The 16,886-nt window shown below is 50.4% G+C and overlaps 1 protein-coding gene across 1 annotated transcript; it reads right to left on the bottom strand.

The window, feature by feature from the left end:
- Window positions 1-29: 29 nt before the first annotated feature.
- On the bottom strand, window positions 30-16,875 carry CST7 (cystatin F). Its single transcript, XM_033094527.1, has 4 exons — window positions 16,448-16,875; window positions 6,732-6,904; window positions 4,498-4,614; window positions 30-4,292 (listed from the first exon to the last, which is right to left on the bottom strand). The coding sequence occupies exons 1-4, from the start codon at window positions 16,515-16,517 to the stop codon at window positions 4,215-4,217; spliced, it is 438 nt and encodes a 145-aa protein (XP_032950418.1). The 5' UTR covers window positions 16,518-16,875; the 3' UTR covers window positions 30-4,214.
- Between the last annotated feature and the right edge of the window lie 11 nt (window positions 16,876-16,886).

Below are 16,886 nucleotides of genomic sequence, written 5' to 3' on the forward strand. Positions count from 1 at the left end.
AGGGACAAGCAGCCCATCCACTTTTCTCAAGACCTCTCACCAGGCATCGGCTGGCCTCAGGGCATTGCGTGCCCTCGTGCCTCCCTGTGGTGATTCATTCTTGGGCAAGTTGATAACACACTGCTCTCCTGCTTTCCAACCTACAAAATGGGGTTAATATCGGTTCTTTTTCTGTCCTAGGTGAACAGTTTCTGCCTCTGGGATAGTTTTTAAGAACTTGACAAAGACAATATTTTAAATAGGTAATGATACTAAAATTCAAAGAGGATTGAGAGCTGGGGTACAATCTGAACCTTTGGGTCTTGTCTCATTGGCTGGCATTCAGTCCCTTCGCTGCTTTTCCCAACTGTAGGCCCCCAACCCCATGCTCTGGTCTGGCCTCGTTTTAGGGGAAGGAAGTTGGGAATGGTCAGCTCATCTTGTGTCACTCTCCTCAGGCTGGCTTGATGTGCAGCAACAGTAGGACGGAGTCAAAGACTGGCTTCAGTCTAGTTGATGCTACCCATACAAGAATAATAGGGTAAAACCCAATCATTCCGCCACAAAAACTAATTTAAATGTGCTATGCTTGAATAAGTCAACTTCTTGATTGAGAACAGAGGGTTTTGCTTTTAGTGCTTAATTTTTACCGTTACAAAGAAGCTGATAAATTGCTTTTCATAGTTTTCAGCAATGGAGCCTTGATTTGACTCAGATGTTGGTTTTCTGTCCCAAAGTGTCATTTCCTGTTTTTTATTTGGTAATTTGCTGTGGTGAGGTGCAAAATACAGCCTTATTAGGTTTAAATATGATGTGCTTTTGTTGTAAACAAAACAGATTTGTTCTAATGTGAATTGCTATCATGGTTTTAAAATAAATCAAATGGTTCATTCACTCTGTCCTTCTTTATTATCTATTATAAAACTCTGTTAGAATTCAGTTATTACCTTTTATAGGACAGAGGTCGCTTTTGAGATTTTTATCAACATATACTTGCAGAGTGGTCTACAGTTTTGAAAAACTGTGGTGGTCTACAGTTTTTTCATGTACTCTGACCTTTTAATGATGCAAAGAGATAATGGCCTTGTTTGCAGATAGGAACGGAGGCTGGTGGAGAAATGAGTTGCCCAGAGTCACAGCCAGCATACAGCTGAGCCAGGATCTGTGCTTGACTGTGGAATCCGCTGGGGAAGCTGGGAGACACGGAGGAGGTATGACGGTATTGCAAGCTCTGTGGTGGCCACCACCCAGCCTGAGGCTCAAATCTGCACGTCAGAGTTCTTTTGGGTGCCCAGGTCTGTGGGGCAGCCTGGGCATCAGTGTGGTTTAAAGCTTCACAGGTGGTCCCCGTGGGCAGTGGTTGAGCATTCATCACAGCCTGGGCCCATCAGCTGCCTCAAGAGGAGCGAGGCTGGGTGGACATCTGGAGCAGGGGCAGTGTAGCCGAATCCCTGAGTCTGTGCAGCTGGTGAGATGTAGAGGGGTGTTGCCGGGGGAAAGCTCTGTAACATTCAGGACAGGGGCATCTGTTCTGTTAGAATTTTGATCGTTGGAGTGGTTTGTTCAAGTTTGAGAAAGTTTTCTTTTTGGTCATAGTGCTGGTATGTCTTAGAATCATGGGTGCTAGACTTTATATTTTCTCAGTCACAGTAACGTTAGATGATGGTACGGCTTCCTTCTGAGTCACAGTAAAGCTGATGAGTTTTCAAAAACATAGAATTGGGTGGCAATATAGGACTTCAGGTTATCACTGGTTGACATCGAGCGGCTGTGGTAAGGTACACCATCTCTATCTGTCTGAATCCATCTCAGGGCTCTCTGGCAGTTCCTTCTCAGGTAGGGCTTCAGTATGAGTCTGGAGAGAACAATCTCTTACAGCGGTGAGAGTTATGAAAAAAGCGAATGGATCTGGCACAGTCAAGTGCTCACAGTGTCTGCAGGGCCTACTCTCCAGGCAGTTAGAGCAACATGTTTACAGTGTTTTGGTTGGTAGATGCGAGACTGCAGTGGTCAAAGATGTGCCAGCTGCTGGCTTCCAAAAATCAAGGTAGCCTCACACTGTCTTGCTACCCAGTCCCTTTGCTTCTGGTGTCATCATGGCAGGTGTAAGAGTTATTTAAAGATAAGCATGTACTTCTGTGAGGTATAATATATAAAACAGTTTGGGATTCGGGGTAATAGAAGATGCGTACATTATAAAGTAAAACTCCCACCTGGAATTCAGGGCCTGAGGCCCCTATGGAGGAAAGGTTTACAGAAGCCTGAGGTTGGGGACACACAGCCAGCTGGCTTCTGTGGTGGCTGGTTTGCATTCATTCTAAGACTTCTCTTTGTTTACTTTATAGGAGGGGATGAATACCTTGTCCCAAATGATGTTTTGAAAATTGTGGGTATAGGTTAGTGTTTAAATCTGAGAGTTTTGAGGTTGGGATTTGAGGCTTCCTCCCTCCTGGGAGGCAAGGTTAGTCAAGGCCTCCTGGCTGGGCAAATGGCAGGGAGTTCAAACGTGGATTCCACAGGGGCTGTGAAGCCACTGTTCCCTAGAGTTGCCTGTGCATTCTCAGTTCTGATGCTGTATGTAAGGTCGGTGAGGGGTGGCATCTGGAGGCCTAAGTCATTTTCAGGACAGGCCTGGCCTAGATGTGCTCTGTTCCGCATTTAAATGTAAATGAGGACTGGGAGCTCAGAGTTTGGGGTCCTTTCATTGGCTGCATCATCTTACATAGATCACAAAGGCCCCCTTGAGCTGTGTCCGCAGGCCCATCTGGCTCACACTCCTGGTGTTGATGTTCTTGCCATCTTGTTAATGTATGGGGTGAACAGCACTGGGTGAGCTTCTTTATCTTTATGAAAGGATTGCCTTCAGGGGCCTTCGCAATCATAGGATTAAATGTCTTATGGCATAGTTGCCACCACTGTCCCTAATTAAATGACCAGAAGGAGGTGAATCAAGGCAGGAAAAAAAAAAAATGAGGACTTGGAATTATAGTTACTCTCATCACTGAAAGAAGCTTCATTTTGGTCATTCACATTGATCAAGTTTATGACAGCACACTAAATTGCCACACTTAATGCAGATTTTGTCTCCTATGAATTATCAAGTCCATATTTTTTAAAGGCAGCAACATATTTTGTATTAATCCATAGTTTGAAGAGGGCCTGGAGAGGAAGAAGTTCAGTGAGGGGCCGCTGCATTTTCATAAGGCTTACTGCGCAGGATGTCTGGGGATCATCTCTAAGTGAAGCCTCAGGATTCGCCGACTTTTGGCAACTCCTTGGCCTCTGCTCTGTGTCCCAGCCTTACACTGCTTCCAGTGCAAGTCAAGGCCTGTCTTCTCAAGGCCCCCAGGCCTTCCAGACCACAGCACTCTCCTCTTTCCCTTGTGCCCCCAGTGCAGCATACCCACCCCTGATCTTGTCTTCCCTCTCCTGGGTAGGTTTGTGGGGGGTGCTCCCTCTCCTGGGTGGGGCTGTGGGGTGTGGTCCCAGCAGTCCATCCCACCTCACCTGTCTGAGCACAGCTGTGCGTATGCTGAGCGTCAGAGGCAATAGAGAGACTTAGGGGGACAGCCCACAATCAGAAGAAAGCACAGCTGGAGGGTGAGCATCCTCTGTGGGGTGTCACCTCCCCTGCCAGTTCATGATGTGGAGAGAGGCTGGCCTGTTTCTGGTTGCTTTGGTATGTTGGAGCCAGCAGCTAATGGCTGGAAAAGCATCGGGTGCTTTATGGAGGTAACCTAGACTGGTCAGACCACTCAGTGAGAGGGACCCCTCACAATGCTCCCCTCGCCTTCCTGACTCCCTTTAACAGGTAAAGCAACACCCATTACTTTGAGGTCAATTCTTTATTCATGTTCATTCAACCACAAAAGGTGAAGATGCTCAATAGTAGACTTAGTCCCTCTGCTCAGTGCTGTAACTATTCAGACAAAAGGATGGATCTCTGGGACCATGGGATAATCGGGCGGGGACCACTGGGTCACTGGGTGGGAGGGGCTCCCTCGAGGCTGGCAACCCAAAACATTCCCATTGGAGGACGCAGTGCCGTACGTTCAGACCCTGAATCCAGCTGCACAGCATCAGTAAAATTGAGTTTAGAAGATAATTCAATGTATTTAATCTAGTAGCTTCCATTCCAGCTGCTCTATAATGAACCCATGGGCACTTCCATTCTGCTCTCTGGGAGGTACTATTTCAGAAGTGACAGCAGCTGTAGTATTGTTGAGAGGCCAAAGTCAGCGACAATGGAGAACGGTTACCTTGACCCTCTGGAGCCAGGGGATGACCCAGACTTCAGAGTAGCAACTGAGAGTCTGAAACAAAGAAGAGTACCTTGAGAATTATGCTGCCTGTTACAGAGGCCACTTGCCCCACCGAGGCCACCCACCAGAAGCTCTGCAGAGTTCCCAGTGCTGCTGTCTGTGGGCTGTGACTGTGTGTGTGTGTGTGTGTGTGTGTGTGTGTGTGTGCGCGCATGTGTGTGCATTTTCCTTAGAAGGTGAGACCCCTTTGTTTTACCTGTTTTAAGGTGTGGTTGGTTTGGAAGTCACAGTCGTCCAGACTGGGGTGATTGATTTTCCTGCAAGTAGTTCTGCCAATTTCCACATCAAGCATGTATTTCAGGCCTTTCACTATCTAAAGAGAGCAGAGGGCAAGGCCTGGGTTACTTGGTTCATGTCAGAAGGGATGGCAGCTCTTCTGCCAGCAGGAGGTGGCATGAAGACAGGTGGTGAAGATGCCCTGATGGGATTGGTCTATGCCCCCTGGAAAAGCAGTGAGTGGGGGAGAGGGCATGTGGAACTTACCAGAACCACTGTGGGAAGGAAGCCTGTGGCTGGACCCCAGAACCTTCCTTTATTCACTCATCTTCTCATTCCTACTCAGGGACCTAGCTCTTGGTCCTGGGGGGTGAGATACAGGCTCTGTGTCCTGTCTTAGGATATCTCCTTCCTGCGTAGAACTTTCCATCAGGAGGGCAGCACCCTAGGATTGCCCTGGGGCTGCTCTGGCCCCTGGCCCCTGGCTAAAGGTGAAGTCCTATCCCCCCCTCGACACATGCCCTAACCACCCACTGGTGCCTGCCCTGTGTGGCCTTTACATGTGATGAGTGCAAGCAGGGTGTCTGCTAGTTTCCCTCACCATTACTGTCAATGGTGTGGGTTTTTTGTTGTTTTTTTTTTCAGTTTCAGAATAGCCCTCCTCTACTTGGATATGGCAGCAACCTGGTTCATTCCTTTCATTTGTGGTCTCAGAGGACTCGGAGAAAGAAGTCCTCAATTTTCAGTCATAGCCTCACAAAATATCAAGTGAAATAAAGTCCCCAACTTCACTGAGGTATAATTCCCACCCTCAAAGGCCCTTGGGCACTGGGCACAGGGCATCTCACACTTGCAGCTTTCCTGCAGGAGGCCACAGCCTCACGTGGTCCCTGGGATTCTATCCTTGGAGTGATGACACTTGGCTATTTACATGTAAACCTTACACAGTGGCACCTCGGTTTTCGAACGTAATCCGTTCCGGGAGACCGTTCAAATTCTGAAATGTTCGAAAACAGCCAACAGCTAGGCCTCAGGATCTTGCACTCAGCGGAAGCTATATGACATGTTCAACTTCCGAGGCGTGTTCGAAAAACCGAAGCATTTACTTCTGGGTTTATGGCATTCGTAAACTGAAATGTTCGTCAACGGAGATGTTCGAAAAATGAGGTACTACTGTAAAGCCTTTCCCACACCAGACTGTCTTCTACAAGACGCTTTTCTAATCTTAAAAATACACTACTCATAAAAGGTTTGCAGTTGCCAAAAAGAATAAAAAAGATAATAAAAATCAGCTATAACCCTGTGACCCAAAGATAACCAACCACTAATAGTGTATAAAGACTGTCTGCGTCTTGCCTCCTTCCCTCACCACTACTCATTTATAGGAGTGTGTGGATTTTGTCCAAAGTCAGCTTCCCACATCCATGAATTTGCGTTTGAATGGCTATATGATATCCTTGGTTTTAGCAAAGGCAATGACTGCCGGGCAGCTCTCTCTTGTTTGTGCCTCATCTCTGTTCTGCAGCCCTTATCCCAGGCTGACCTTTTGTTCTCAGTACACAGATGAGCAAGGCCTACTTTGCCCTGTAGGGTTCCCTCTAGGAGGGGGAACACTGAGCCATCTGTGTGACGACTCCATAGGGTGTGTCATGGGGGTAAGGTTAGAGGAGGTGGGGTTTGTGTGTAGGGAAGGAGGTACATCTTGGGCAAAGCTCTGATGTGAAAGAATAAGGCCCAGGTGGGGAATGTCAAGAGGTGTCTTGGGGCTGCGTTGTGGTGAGGGGTGAGAGGGGCGGGATCCTGGTGGGGCCATCTCTGGTCGGCGGTGTAGTCGGCCCCTCTGAGACGGCAGCACCTGCATCAGTTTGCTTCCTATGGCCTAGCTTCTAGTTTCTCCCCACTGGCAGCCTTCTGCCTGCCCACCTCTGGTCCCTGTTCTGCCCCTGCCCTCTTTGGTGCTACTCCTGGTGGCTCTGCCCAGGAGAAGCTGGTTTCAGTAAGAGATGGCTCCAGGACTTTTTGCTCAACTCTGGTGACATTGATTTGGGCTGCTCGTGGGCTATCTGTAGCTGTTGCTGTCACCCACATGGCTTGGTCTGTGTTCTAGATGGTCAGGGCATTAGATGGGTGGCCTGCTCGTGGGACAGGAGCCTATGCAACCTGGCCTCCTAGCAGTGTCTCTGAGACACTGGCTGCCAGAACCCAAACCCTTACCTGGACCAGGGCTCTGCTGATGTGGGATTCCTTGAACAAGAAGGTGTCATTCGTGCAGTTGTTGAACCTTTCAACGCTGTGTCTGGCTGCTTTGAGGACTCCTGGGTCATTGGTCTTGATTGTTTTAGGAAATCCTGGCATTACACATGAGTTCAAGATCTGGGAACAAAAATCTGAAAGAGCAAAACACAGAACCAGAAAAGAACATTGCTATTAGTGGAGCCCTCGGTCCAAGGTGTCACACCTCACACCTCGGTGCTCATTTCTCTCTGCTCCCAGTGTGGGCCCCAGCCTGTCCAGTTCCTTGCCCATCTGCCCTTCCCTCACCTGCCCACCCTCCCCAGCCTGTCTAGCCCTTACCCACAGTGCATTTCTTGTGTATCCCCATGGTTGTCCCTTACTGAAGGCTGAGGACCAGGTGAGGTGGGTGATACAATGATGGATACGATACAGTCCCTGTCCCCTGTCCCGGCCCACACGGCCTCCGTCAGAACCCAGGATTATTTCCCTGGGTTATTATGTGTGTTACAGAACACCGGAACATGTCTGAAGGTGGCGGAGCCTCTGGACAGGATGCAGCCTCAGGGTGTTAGGAGAAGTCGCTCCAGCTGGATTTCAAGGGTGCCATATGGCCCAACTTCTCAGCTTGTCCCCAACAAGTGGACCGTGAGGAAGTGCCCAAAGCCCAGTCCTACCTGCTCAATTGTAAGGACGCTGCTGCTGTCCTCTGCCTCAGGGACTTTTGTTAGAACCCACCCAGCTTCCAGACCCCACTGCCAGGGGCCCCCACTCGCCAGGCAGCACCACAGCACCTGGTACCCCTCATGTGCTGCCTCCTTGTGCACTGCTTTGGGTACAAGTCTGATGGCAGGGCCAGGCCTGGAAGGCTTTATTCCACATAGCTGCTGTAGGGAGGGAGGGAAGGATTTCTTTTACCGTTTCATGCGCTTTTTGTCCTGAGGAGGCCCATATTTGGATAAAAGATGGGGGAAGCAGCATGAAGGGCTTCTCCCCGACCATCACGTACACCCTGCTTCTGACAGCCAGACAGAGCCAGGGACCCCGATACCCCTCCTCTGTTCTCCACGTCCTCTGCCCCCAGCTCCCACAGTAGCAGAGCTCAGATGGACCCAAGACCTCTCTGAAGAAGAGCCTCACTTTTTACTCCTGTATCCAGTTCCCCATGGGGTGAGCCCTCCTCATCCTTCAGTTGCAGGGGATTCAGAAGCTTATGTTTTCTGGAACTCACATTCCATCAGGCAAGAAAAATAAATAAAAGTAAACAGGCAAGAAAAATATCAGAGCAGTGAGTGAGGAAAGGCAGGAGCTGTGCAGGGATCTGTCTGTGGGTATGGAGAGTCTGACAGCCTGCTGTGGGCCATGAGGCGGAGGTGTCCCAGGGGTCGGGACCACAAGGCCAAAGTGAGGAGGGCATGGGGAGAGATGCTGAAAGGCCAGGCGGCCAGGTGTGGGTGTGTACTAATTCAGGTTACCTTGGATGTTACTATAAAGAAAATATTATGTTGGTGCAAACATAATTGCAGTTTTGGCAATTATTTTTAACCTTTTAAACCGCAACAACCTAATAGGAATGTCGAAAACCCACAGGCTATTTATAGCAACAAATGAATGATGGCCTTTTCTGGTTGGTGGCTCATGGATGAATTTGTCAATTTTACTGCAAAGGTCATAGACTACATGTATATCAAAATAACAAAAAGTTAAAAGTTTGGGGAAAGAATCTAAAGAAATTGAGGGTAGGGAGAATGGCGAAGAGGGTTTTTAGGTCTGTGAACTGCTTCTCTTTACTAAGACTTTCCCCCAGATTTTCATGAAATGTTAACATGCCAGACATAATCCACAAGGCTGGCACTGACTTAGTCAGCAACTTTATTTTGTTAATTAAATGGCATGTTCAGCTCCTCAGTGGGATGGCTGGTGTCAGTTGCTCTATGACTGAACATGGCCGTGGCTGCCATCTGGGCCGGTGCAGACAGGGACGTTGCATCCTTGCAGAGGGAGGGAGGTTTAGCATGTAGCAGAAGTGCCCAAGCAACAGGAAGTGGAGACTTGGGGTGTGTGGGCAGCAGCAGCGCTAATCAGACAAGCTTCCGGCTTAGAGATTCCTGCTGCATTATCTTAGAGAAGATAATGGTGGCACGGCAAACAGACTTTTGGGGGAGTCAAGGTGGTTCCCTGGGTTGTGAAGAAATCAAAACTTAGGGAGGAAAACAGCAGCATGGATTCAACAGAGCTTAGGAGTTTTAATAGAAGCATTACTCCCGGGGCTGGATTGGGATTTCCCACTGGGGTCAAGGAGTCCCCCACTCGTGGACACTGATGCTTTCATCAGGAGCTGAGACAAGTACCTTTTATCTTGTACTAGAGGTAGGATTAGAAAGGGCCAATGGGATGACGAGGCTGAAAAGTGGAAACCTGAACTGCTCAAGGATTTGCACCCAGCAGAATGGGGACCTGTGTGGCCCTGTGCTTACTATGGCCTGCCAGTAAGGCTGTGCCTAAGAGCCCAGGGGACAGAGCCCTTGTAGGAGGGGAATGGGGAAGGAAGGGGAAAGGCTTTACAGCTGGGTTCTGGGTCTCTGAGACAGACTGTGCTGATGGCCCCAGGCTGGGGTCAGTCAAGCATGCTGGGACGTTTCCCAGGGGACTGGCCTGGGTTACACTGGTCACAGCAGAGGGTGAGAAGAGGGGGACGGAAGCTCAGCTCCGTGAGGAGGCCTTGCCAGGGTGTCAGTAATCTAATTAGCTTGAAGTGAAGGGTCTGAGGAGGCCATTTCTGTTGCCAGGTAAGGTCTGCATGCAGCCCTACCTGGAACCAGGATGCCTAACTTCATGGTGTGTACATGAGACCCCCACTGGGTATGAGAACTAGGATGATGGGACGTCTGGCTGGCTGGGCTCGTGTAGTCTGCCGCAGGGTCTCCTGTCCCCTGTGGGAGGTACAGTGGAAGGAGGCTGGGAACGGACAGAGAAGGTGTGGATCCATGTAAGTTCTATGACCCTGGGGGGCATCCTGCTGTCTGGGGAGGACCCACACTGGCTGCCCAACCGGGACTTCTTGGCCAATGTGTCTTCCCAGCTGGTTCCCTGATTCCAAAGGGAGAACATCAAGACTAAGCTCGTGATTCCTCGCAGGGCTCCCTATGCTTCAGCAGCTCAAAGGACCTGGCCTTTCCCAACAGAAGGTAATGACCAACTGCTGGTCCAAGTTTTTCCCAGAGCTTTGTCCCCTGTAAGCGCCCTCTGAGGTTCTCCTTTGTAATAATCCAGGTCTCAAATGACATCCCACAAAAGCTGGCCTGAGGCCTTCAGTTGATGTGTCTGAAGATGGAAGCAACAAAAACTGCTTCTGTCCCCTGAGTGCCAAGAGCTGGGTTGATCAGGCTGTGTCAGGCCCTGAAACCATTTCCCTGGCTTCCCACGTGGCTCTGATTGAGACGGTGCTGGGAGGTCTCCTGGCACCTGTGCACACTGATGCTAACACTGGGGGCAGGGCTGCCCGGGATACCTGTGTTTACTGACCATAGGAAGATAGGTGTGGATTTCAGTTTCAACAAAAAACTGTTTTGAAAAACAGCTTGGTTTCTGCTCATCACTGTAGTGTACACAGCAGAGAATGAAAGAAGCCCTTCAATGGACAGGATCAAGTCTCCAGTTATTACAAGGTCTCCCATCCTCCACTGTGGATTGATATATTTATTGCTTTGTAAAAATCACATGTATTGCCTTTTCTGATTGTAAGCTTACCTATTTTTGGTAGGAAATTTGAAAAATATACAAGAGTTTAACAAAAATATTAGAAATCATTCTCAACATCTCTAAGGTAACCACTGTTAACTGTTTTTAAATAAAATGCATTACATTTAATTTTGCTTGAATTTTAGCAGAAGTAAAGCAATGAAGTGAAAGTAGGTGTGGCTGGAGCTCAGGTGACTGCGATGCTGGTTCCCCAGTGACTTCCCTCAAGTCACGAAAGTCGTTACGAAGACACTGGGGTCTTCTCTTGACCGACATGTTCCCTGAAGTACAGGCTTTAAGGCGACACGGGCTCCAAGCAGCAAAAGCTCCGTTTTTAGTTTTTCAAAAAGTTGACAAGTCAAACCTATTTTTAGGATGTTTCAATGGAAATTAACAAGGAAGGGCAGATCATGAAGAAAAACATCCCAAAGAGGTGAGTCCCCTTCAGGGAAGAAAACACACAAGCAAGCGGGTGCTGAGCATGTGTTGAGGCCCCTGCACCCCAACCCGAGGGCCAGCCCCCCCTTACCGTTGTCCTCTGCACGGGGACTTGGGGTTTGTGCCGGGGAGCCGAAGGCCGGGGGGCAGGAGAAGCCGGCTCTTCAATTCCTTTTTCTCACACCTCTGCAGGGGCACTGCTTGCATCCCCACTCTATAGGTGAAGAAACTGAGGCCTCAGAGGAGGGCCAGGCAGGTTTAAACCCAGATTTGACTAATTCTAAAGACCACGTTCTCTTTTTCTCATTCGAGAAGTATTTTTTTGGCAGCAATGCCAAGATGACTTTGAGACTGCGAAGTCCACAGCACAGGAAGGGAGGAGGCATGCAGACCTGGGCTGGGCAGCTTCCAGGAGGGTGACTGTAACCTGCACATCATAAGAGCGCTGAGTGAAGGGAGCTGGGGGGAGGGGACCAGTGAGAAAGTGGCGGAAATGACGTAGGTGAGGAGGACAGAGAGCTGAGTGTGGAGGCAAAACCCACAGTACTTAGCAGGAGGCAGGTGTGGGGCCAAGAAAGTCTGTGACTCACACTGGTGGCACCATGATGGCCTGGGTGATGTGTACTGAAAGGACAAACGGGAGGAGCAGATTGGTGAGAAGAAACAAAAAATTCCTCTGCAAAGGACCAACGCTGGGGTGGGGACAGCCACGCATTATTGGAAAGAAGGGAAGTTCCTCCAAATGAGGGGCGACTCCCTCGCTTGCTCCTTTGCCCCCTGCCCCACCCTTACCCCTGCCACCCCCACCCACTGCCTCCCAGGACAGCACAGAGAACACATGACGGCCCAGGGCCTGATCCTCGGGACTTGAGCCTCACACAGCCCTATCCACAGTCAGGTGGGAAGTGAGGGTGATGTGCCAAGAAAGGAGAGAAAATGTGGGGGATTCGCTCCCCATCTCTGGTCTGCCAGACCAGGTCTGGAGCAGGACTCCACAAAGGACCCCCTTACGGCTCGTAGGAAAGAAATTGCTCTTTGGCTGGTCTTGAAAATAACCTCAGATGGCAGGAGATTTTGGGGTGCAGGGAGGTACAACTGAGGGAGGAGCAAGGCCCACCCCACCAGGGTCCCTTCCCTAAAGGAGCCAAAGGGCCAGGGAGGGAAGATAAAAATGACCTCGGGGCTGGGCTAGGTGCGAGCAGGGTATGATGTGCTTGTGACAGAGGTGCCCCTTTTCCCCCTTCACCCCCCCCCCCCGTGCCCCGGGACTCACAATTGTAACAATAACAGGGGACAAGTACAGTTTGTAGATGCAAAATGCTGAAGGACTTGGAGGAGGGCAGTCGAGTTCTAGCCCTTAGGACACCAGGATGCCGGCCAGGTTTTTGCCTGAGGGTGTGGACTCCTGCCTGGGCAAGTGCAGATCATGTCCTCAGACAACAGGCCCTAGAGAGCTGGCACTGAGACTCAACATGTGGGTAGGAATCCTCCACAGGGGCACTGAGGTGCAAGCCCCCCATACCCGCCCTGAACAGCTCAGACTTGCTGCAGGAACCGGGACAACTAGGGGCTGTGCTGGCTGGCACCAGTGGATCCCTGGGCCATCCTCTCTGTACAGTCCCCTCTAGTCACAATCTTCCATGTATCAAACATGTCTAAGGGTCTTCTCTCCCTGGTGCTCAAAATGGGAAGCAAAGCTTCAAGGAAACATTTTGATTTTTCTCACTTAAAAATGTAATTTTTCTATACAAATCACACACGATTCCTGCTCCAACATCCTGTTCCTGTTCCTGTTGCATGTCCATACCCCCTTCTTCAGAACTGTGACACTGCCCCTGGATTTGCTTTCAGCATGCCAGGCTCTGCAGGACATCCGTGTGGGCACTGCCCTGTCTTTTCTGAGCGGAAGACTTCATTTATAGGCCTGCTAGTGTGCGTTGACTCTTAGGGAAAATAGCTAAGTTTCAGTCAAATCCGCAGGTGAACAGGCGACACCAGCCTGGGGACACTGTAAATAACCTGATTATTAGTTGCAGCAATAGTTAACTGTTTCTAGGTAGATTAAAGAGGCTATAATCTGCCCTCAAATTACCATGAACGTATATGCAAATGTCCTATAAGATGTGTGGGACAAAGACTTCCTGACAAAGAACAGTTAGTAAAATAATCCAGTAGCAAATGTTTTTGATAAACATCCCTTAATTTACTTTTCTGAAAAACTTAGTATACGCTGGATGCATGTCCAGTAGGGGGGAACCAGAACCTGGGACATTGACCACGTGTCCACATCCTGAAGCCTTATGGAGGACCAGACCCTTTGGAGAGAGCTCCTGTACCCTTGGACCTGTCCTGCTCCATCCTGTGTGCTGTCCTACATGTGGAGGGAAAGGGGGTGCTCAGGGAGGTTGGGGTTCCCAATCATCTTCCTCTTTCAGGAGTGTTTGTTCTAGGTGCAGCGTAGGAGGTGGAGGAAACCCCAGAGTGTGAAACTATCCCTGAGAAGAGAATCTCAGGGTCCCCAAGAGCAAAACACTGGCAGTCCATGCTGGTGACCTCCCTATATCACCTGGGGGTGTTTTCCTCTAGGTGGCTGCTTGGGCTTTCCCTGCCAGTATCATGGAGCCCTTGTTGTGGGCAGGGTGCTGGGACCTTTGGGGAGGTGGCCCCCATAGACCCCCTGCTCTTAGAGCTCTCAGCCTGGTAGGCTGGGCCTAAGGACTGGAGTAGTGGGTGGTGCCTGTCAGGCTGGTGTCCACTTTCTGCCTATCTGGAGATGTCATTTTGAGCCCTGCGCCCCTCTGCTCCTCTCACATGACACCAAACTTCAGTTGGTCTGGGTGGTTGACATTAATTCCATACCCCTCCTCCCCCCCAAGCTGTGTTCTGGGGGCTCTGAGTAATGAATAGACCCATCTGTTTTAGGATGCATGTGTTCTCTGGCACAAACAGGATGCTGGTTAGTCCTGGCCTTAAGCCGTTGGAACATTCCCATAGTGTGAATCCCAGCTCTGCCTCTCACTGGCTGTGTCGTTTTGGGCAAGCTGCTTAACCTCTCTGACCCTTTATGTCCTCATCCATAAAATGGGAGTGATATTGGCATCGACCTCAGAAGGTAGTGGTAAGAATATACAAGATGTAACAGATAAAGCTCTCGTCAATAAATGGCATGCAATTGTGTCACTATTATCAAGTATTACATCGAATATTCAATATGGCTACAGTGGGGTGTCTGAGGGCAAATTGGTGTCCTCCAGTGGAAAAAAAATCTCAAGATGCAGAGAGTGGGTTAATAGCCCCCATGGACTCATACACAGCCTGTAGGAATTCCCAAGGCCCCTCCCCAAGATGCAGGGGCCACGTAGACCCTCCCCTGCTGCAGGTGGTCTCTGGCTGTGACAGGTGCTCCCAGCCCTTACTACTGGTAACCGAGGATTGATGTCAACTTGCAGGTAGCAGTGATAGCTGCTGGACCCCAGGGCCCTGTCCAGGTGGCCTCAATATGAGAAGATGAGTCACTGCCACTTGAAGTTGGGGCGGGGTGAGTGTGACGTGGTGGCTAAGTGCAGCTTCCCAGAAGAGCTAACAGATTGAGAAAGAAGACCTTTTCAATTGTCAACTGAAGACAAAAGGGCAGAGGAAACTGATGAAGCAATTCCCTAAGTTCTGAAGGGCTCAGCAGAAGATACTGGGGGCCTCTGCCTTTAGGTCGGTGCCGGTTAGCTTCTGGGTGTGGTGAGAAGCCAGATGCTAAGAGGGCTCGCACTCAGAGTCCCTGTAACATTCCCCCCCACCCCTCCACCACAGGAAGAGTCTGGAATCTGTTTTCAAGAGGCAAGGGAGAGGCTGTGGGAGCTATGGGACAGGGGGTGGGTAGGACCAGGTATGGGGTTGAATTCCAGCCTCTGCTCCACCACCAGAGGGGCCTCCTCACTGGGGCTATCATCTGTCAAATGAAGAAGCACCACCAGAAAGGATCGAAGCTGGAGTAGGATGGGCTGGGGTGATATAGCATGGGGGCGGCCGGCACTGCACATACTCAGGAGCAGGGCTAGGGCTGCTGACTGCCAGCATCTCAGGCCTAGTGAGTGTCTCCGACACGACCGCAGTCAAGCCTCACAGGGGCCCAAGGGGGATGGGTTATTTACCCATTTCATGGGTCAAGAGACTGACACTTAGGGGAGATCTAGGTCCCACAGCTGGTAGATTCAAAGGGTCTCTGTGCCCCAAGGCCCTTAGCATCTGCATTTGGACTCTGGACCCTCTACCGGTGGCAGAGAGCAGATCTGACAGGATTGCCCAGGCCAGAAGAGAAGGGCTTTGACAGGGAGAGGCCTTCTCTACCTCCATATGGGGCAGGCATAGCTGTGCACAGGGCAATAAATTGGAGAGGGCTCTGTCCAGTATGAAACACAAGCAGAGGGGCAGCAATCCTATCAGTGAAAAGGCACTAACAGTCAGCTAAGGATTCCTCACGAAATGCGGATACTATTGTCCCTGTTTTGTTAGGGGAGGAAGCTGAAGAAAGTAGAAAGAACTTAGGAAATAATTGCCAGTAGTATGAATAATTAAATCTCAGTACAATTGAGAGGGCAAGCACCACTTCTACCTGCAAGTGGACATAAGTCCTCGGTTACCAGTAGTAAGGGCTGGGAGGACCTGTCACACCCAGACCACCTGCAGCAAGGGAGGGTCCACACTGTCCCTGAATCCTAGGGAGGGACCCTGGGAACTGCTGCAAGCTGTGTCTGAGCCTGTGAGGGCTATTCACTCTGCATCTTGAAAATTTTTTTTCCAATGGAAGACACCAGATTGTTTCAGCCCTCCAACACCAGCTTGCTTCCTTGTTGGTCAAAAGAGGTGGGGTGGCAGCCCTCCATGTTTCAACCAGCATTCAAGGCCTATGATTCTGGTGCTGGGAGGGCACCTTCAGCTCCACTACAGTGTGTGTGTGTGTGTGTGTGTGTGTGTGTGTGGCAGGGATGAGGGAGGAGCAGGGGCCAGGCGTTCACTGGCTGCTTGACTTGGGCAAGTCACTTACCCTAACTGTGCAGCAGTGCAAAGGCCACATCTCCTGTCCTCCCCTTCCTCCCAGCCATGGCCTGGCAGGAAGGATGATGGTGTCTGATCATCAGGGTCCCTTGAGCCAAATTACAGGACAGCAGGCAGGAAGGATGAGCCTTTAGATAGAAACCGCCTAACCACGTGCATCCCTGTGATCGGTCCCCACAGAGGGGTCATGGGGAGTCAGTCTTTGGCAGAAGGTCCTGAGGCTACCACGCTGGATCCTGGGAGAGGCAAGGAACAGAAGTCACCTCCCTCATCCTCAGGTGGCCCTCAGATTCCCATTCCTGAACCCCGCGAAGGCAGCTGCAACCAGCACTGGGGCGCCGGCTGTCCACTGGGGCCAGCGCAGCCAGGAACCCGCCTCCTGAAGGAGCTCAGGGCATACCAGGCCTCAGCTGGGCAATCTCGGTACCATACCTTGGAGCGGCAGAGCAGAGGGGAGACCCTCCTCTTACCTGCAGAAGGGCTCTCCGTGGTGCTCAAGATGAGGCCGTAGAAGGCAAGCAGCACCTTCGCGGGCCGCATAGCTGGGCGGAAGGCAGTGCCTGCTGTGGGCCACTGGGTCGGTGCTGGGGAGCGTGGGGCTAGGGTGGGGGCTGCCTGCCTTGCAGCTGGGCCGGGGTGGTGGTTTCTTGCTGAATCATTTTGACCAGAAGCTCTTCACCTCCACATCTATCGGCTACAAAGTCAACCACTTCCTTTATTAAAGTTTCCAAAGTGCGATTGTTTGCAAGGAGAAGAGGCAGAGAAATGAGACCAATGAACAAAACCGCTGATATCTTCTACTCTTGAAACACATATAGAAGAGACATTGCATTAAAAAAAAATTAGCAGGGATTTTCAAAAGAAGAATCACTTGGATTTCCTTCTCCAAACCATACTTCACAGGCCCAA

Source organism: Rhinolophus ferrumequinum, chromosome 23, assembly GCF_004115265.2.
Source record: "Rhinolophus ferrumequinum isolate MPI-CBG mRhiFer1 chromosome 23, mRhiFer1_v1.p, whole genome shotgun sequence".
Lineage (NCBI taxonomy): Eukaryota > Metazoa > Chordata > Mammalia > Chiroptera > Rhinolophidae > Rhinolophus > Rhinolophus ferrumequinum.

Bases quoted from the DNA above. Each gene is read 5' to 3' on its own strand.
- CST7 (XM_033094527.1), bottom strand. From the start codon at position 16,517: ATGCGGCCCGCGAAGGTGCTGCTTGCCTTCTACGGCCTCATCTTGAGC. The intron at 6,905-16,447 runs GTAAGAGGAGGG...TTGCTCTTTCAG, and splicing joins CACGGAGAGCCCTTCTGCAG to ATTTTTGTTCCCAGATCTTG. The intron at 4,293-4,497 runs GTAAAACAAAGG...TCTTTGTTTCAG, and splicing joins CCAACCACACCTTAAAACAG to ACTCTCAGTTGCTACTCTGA.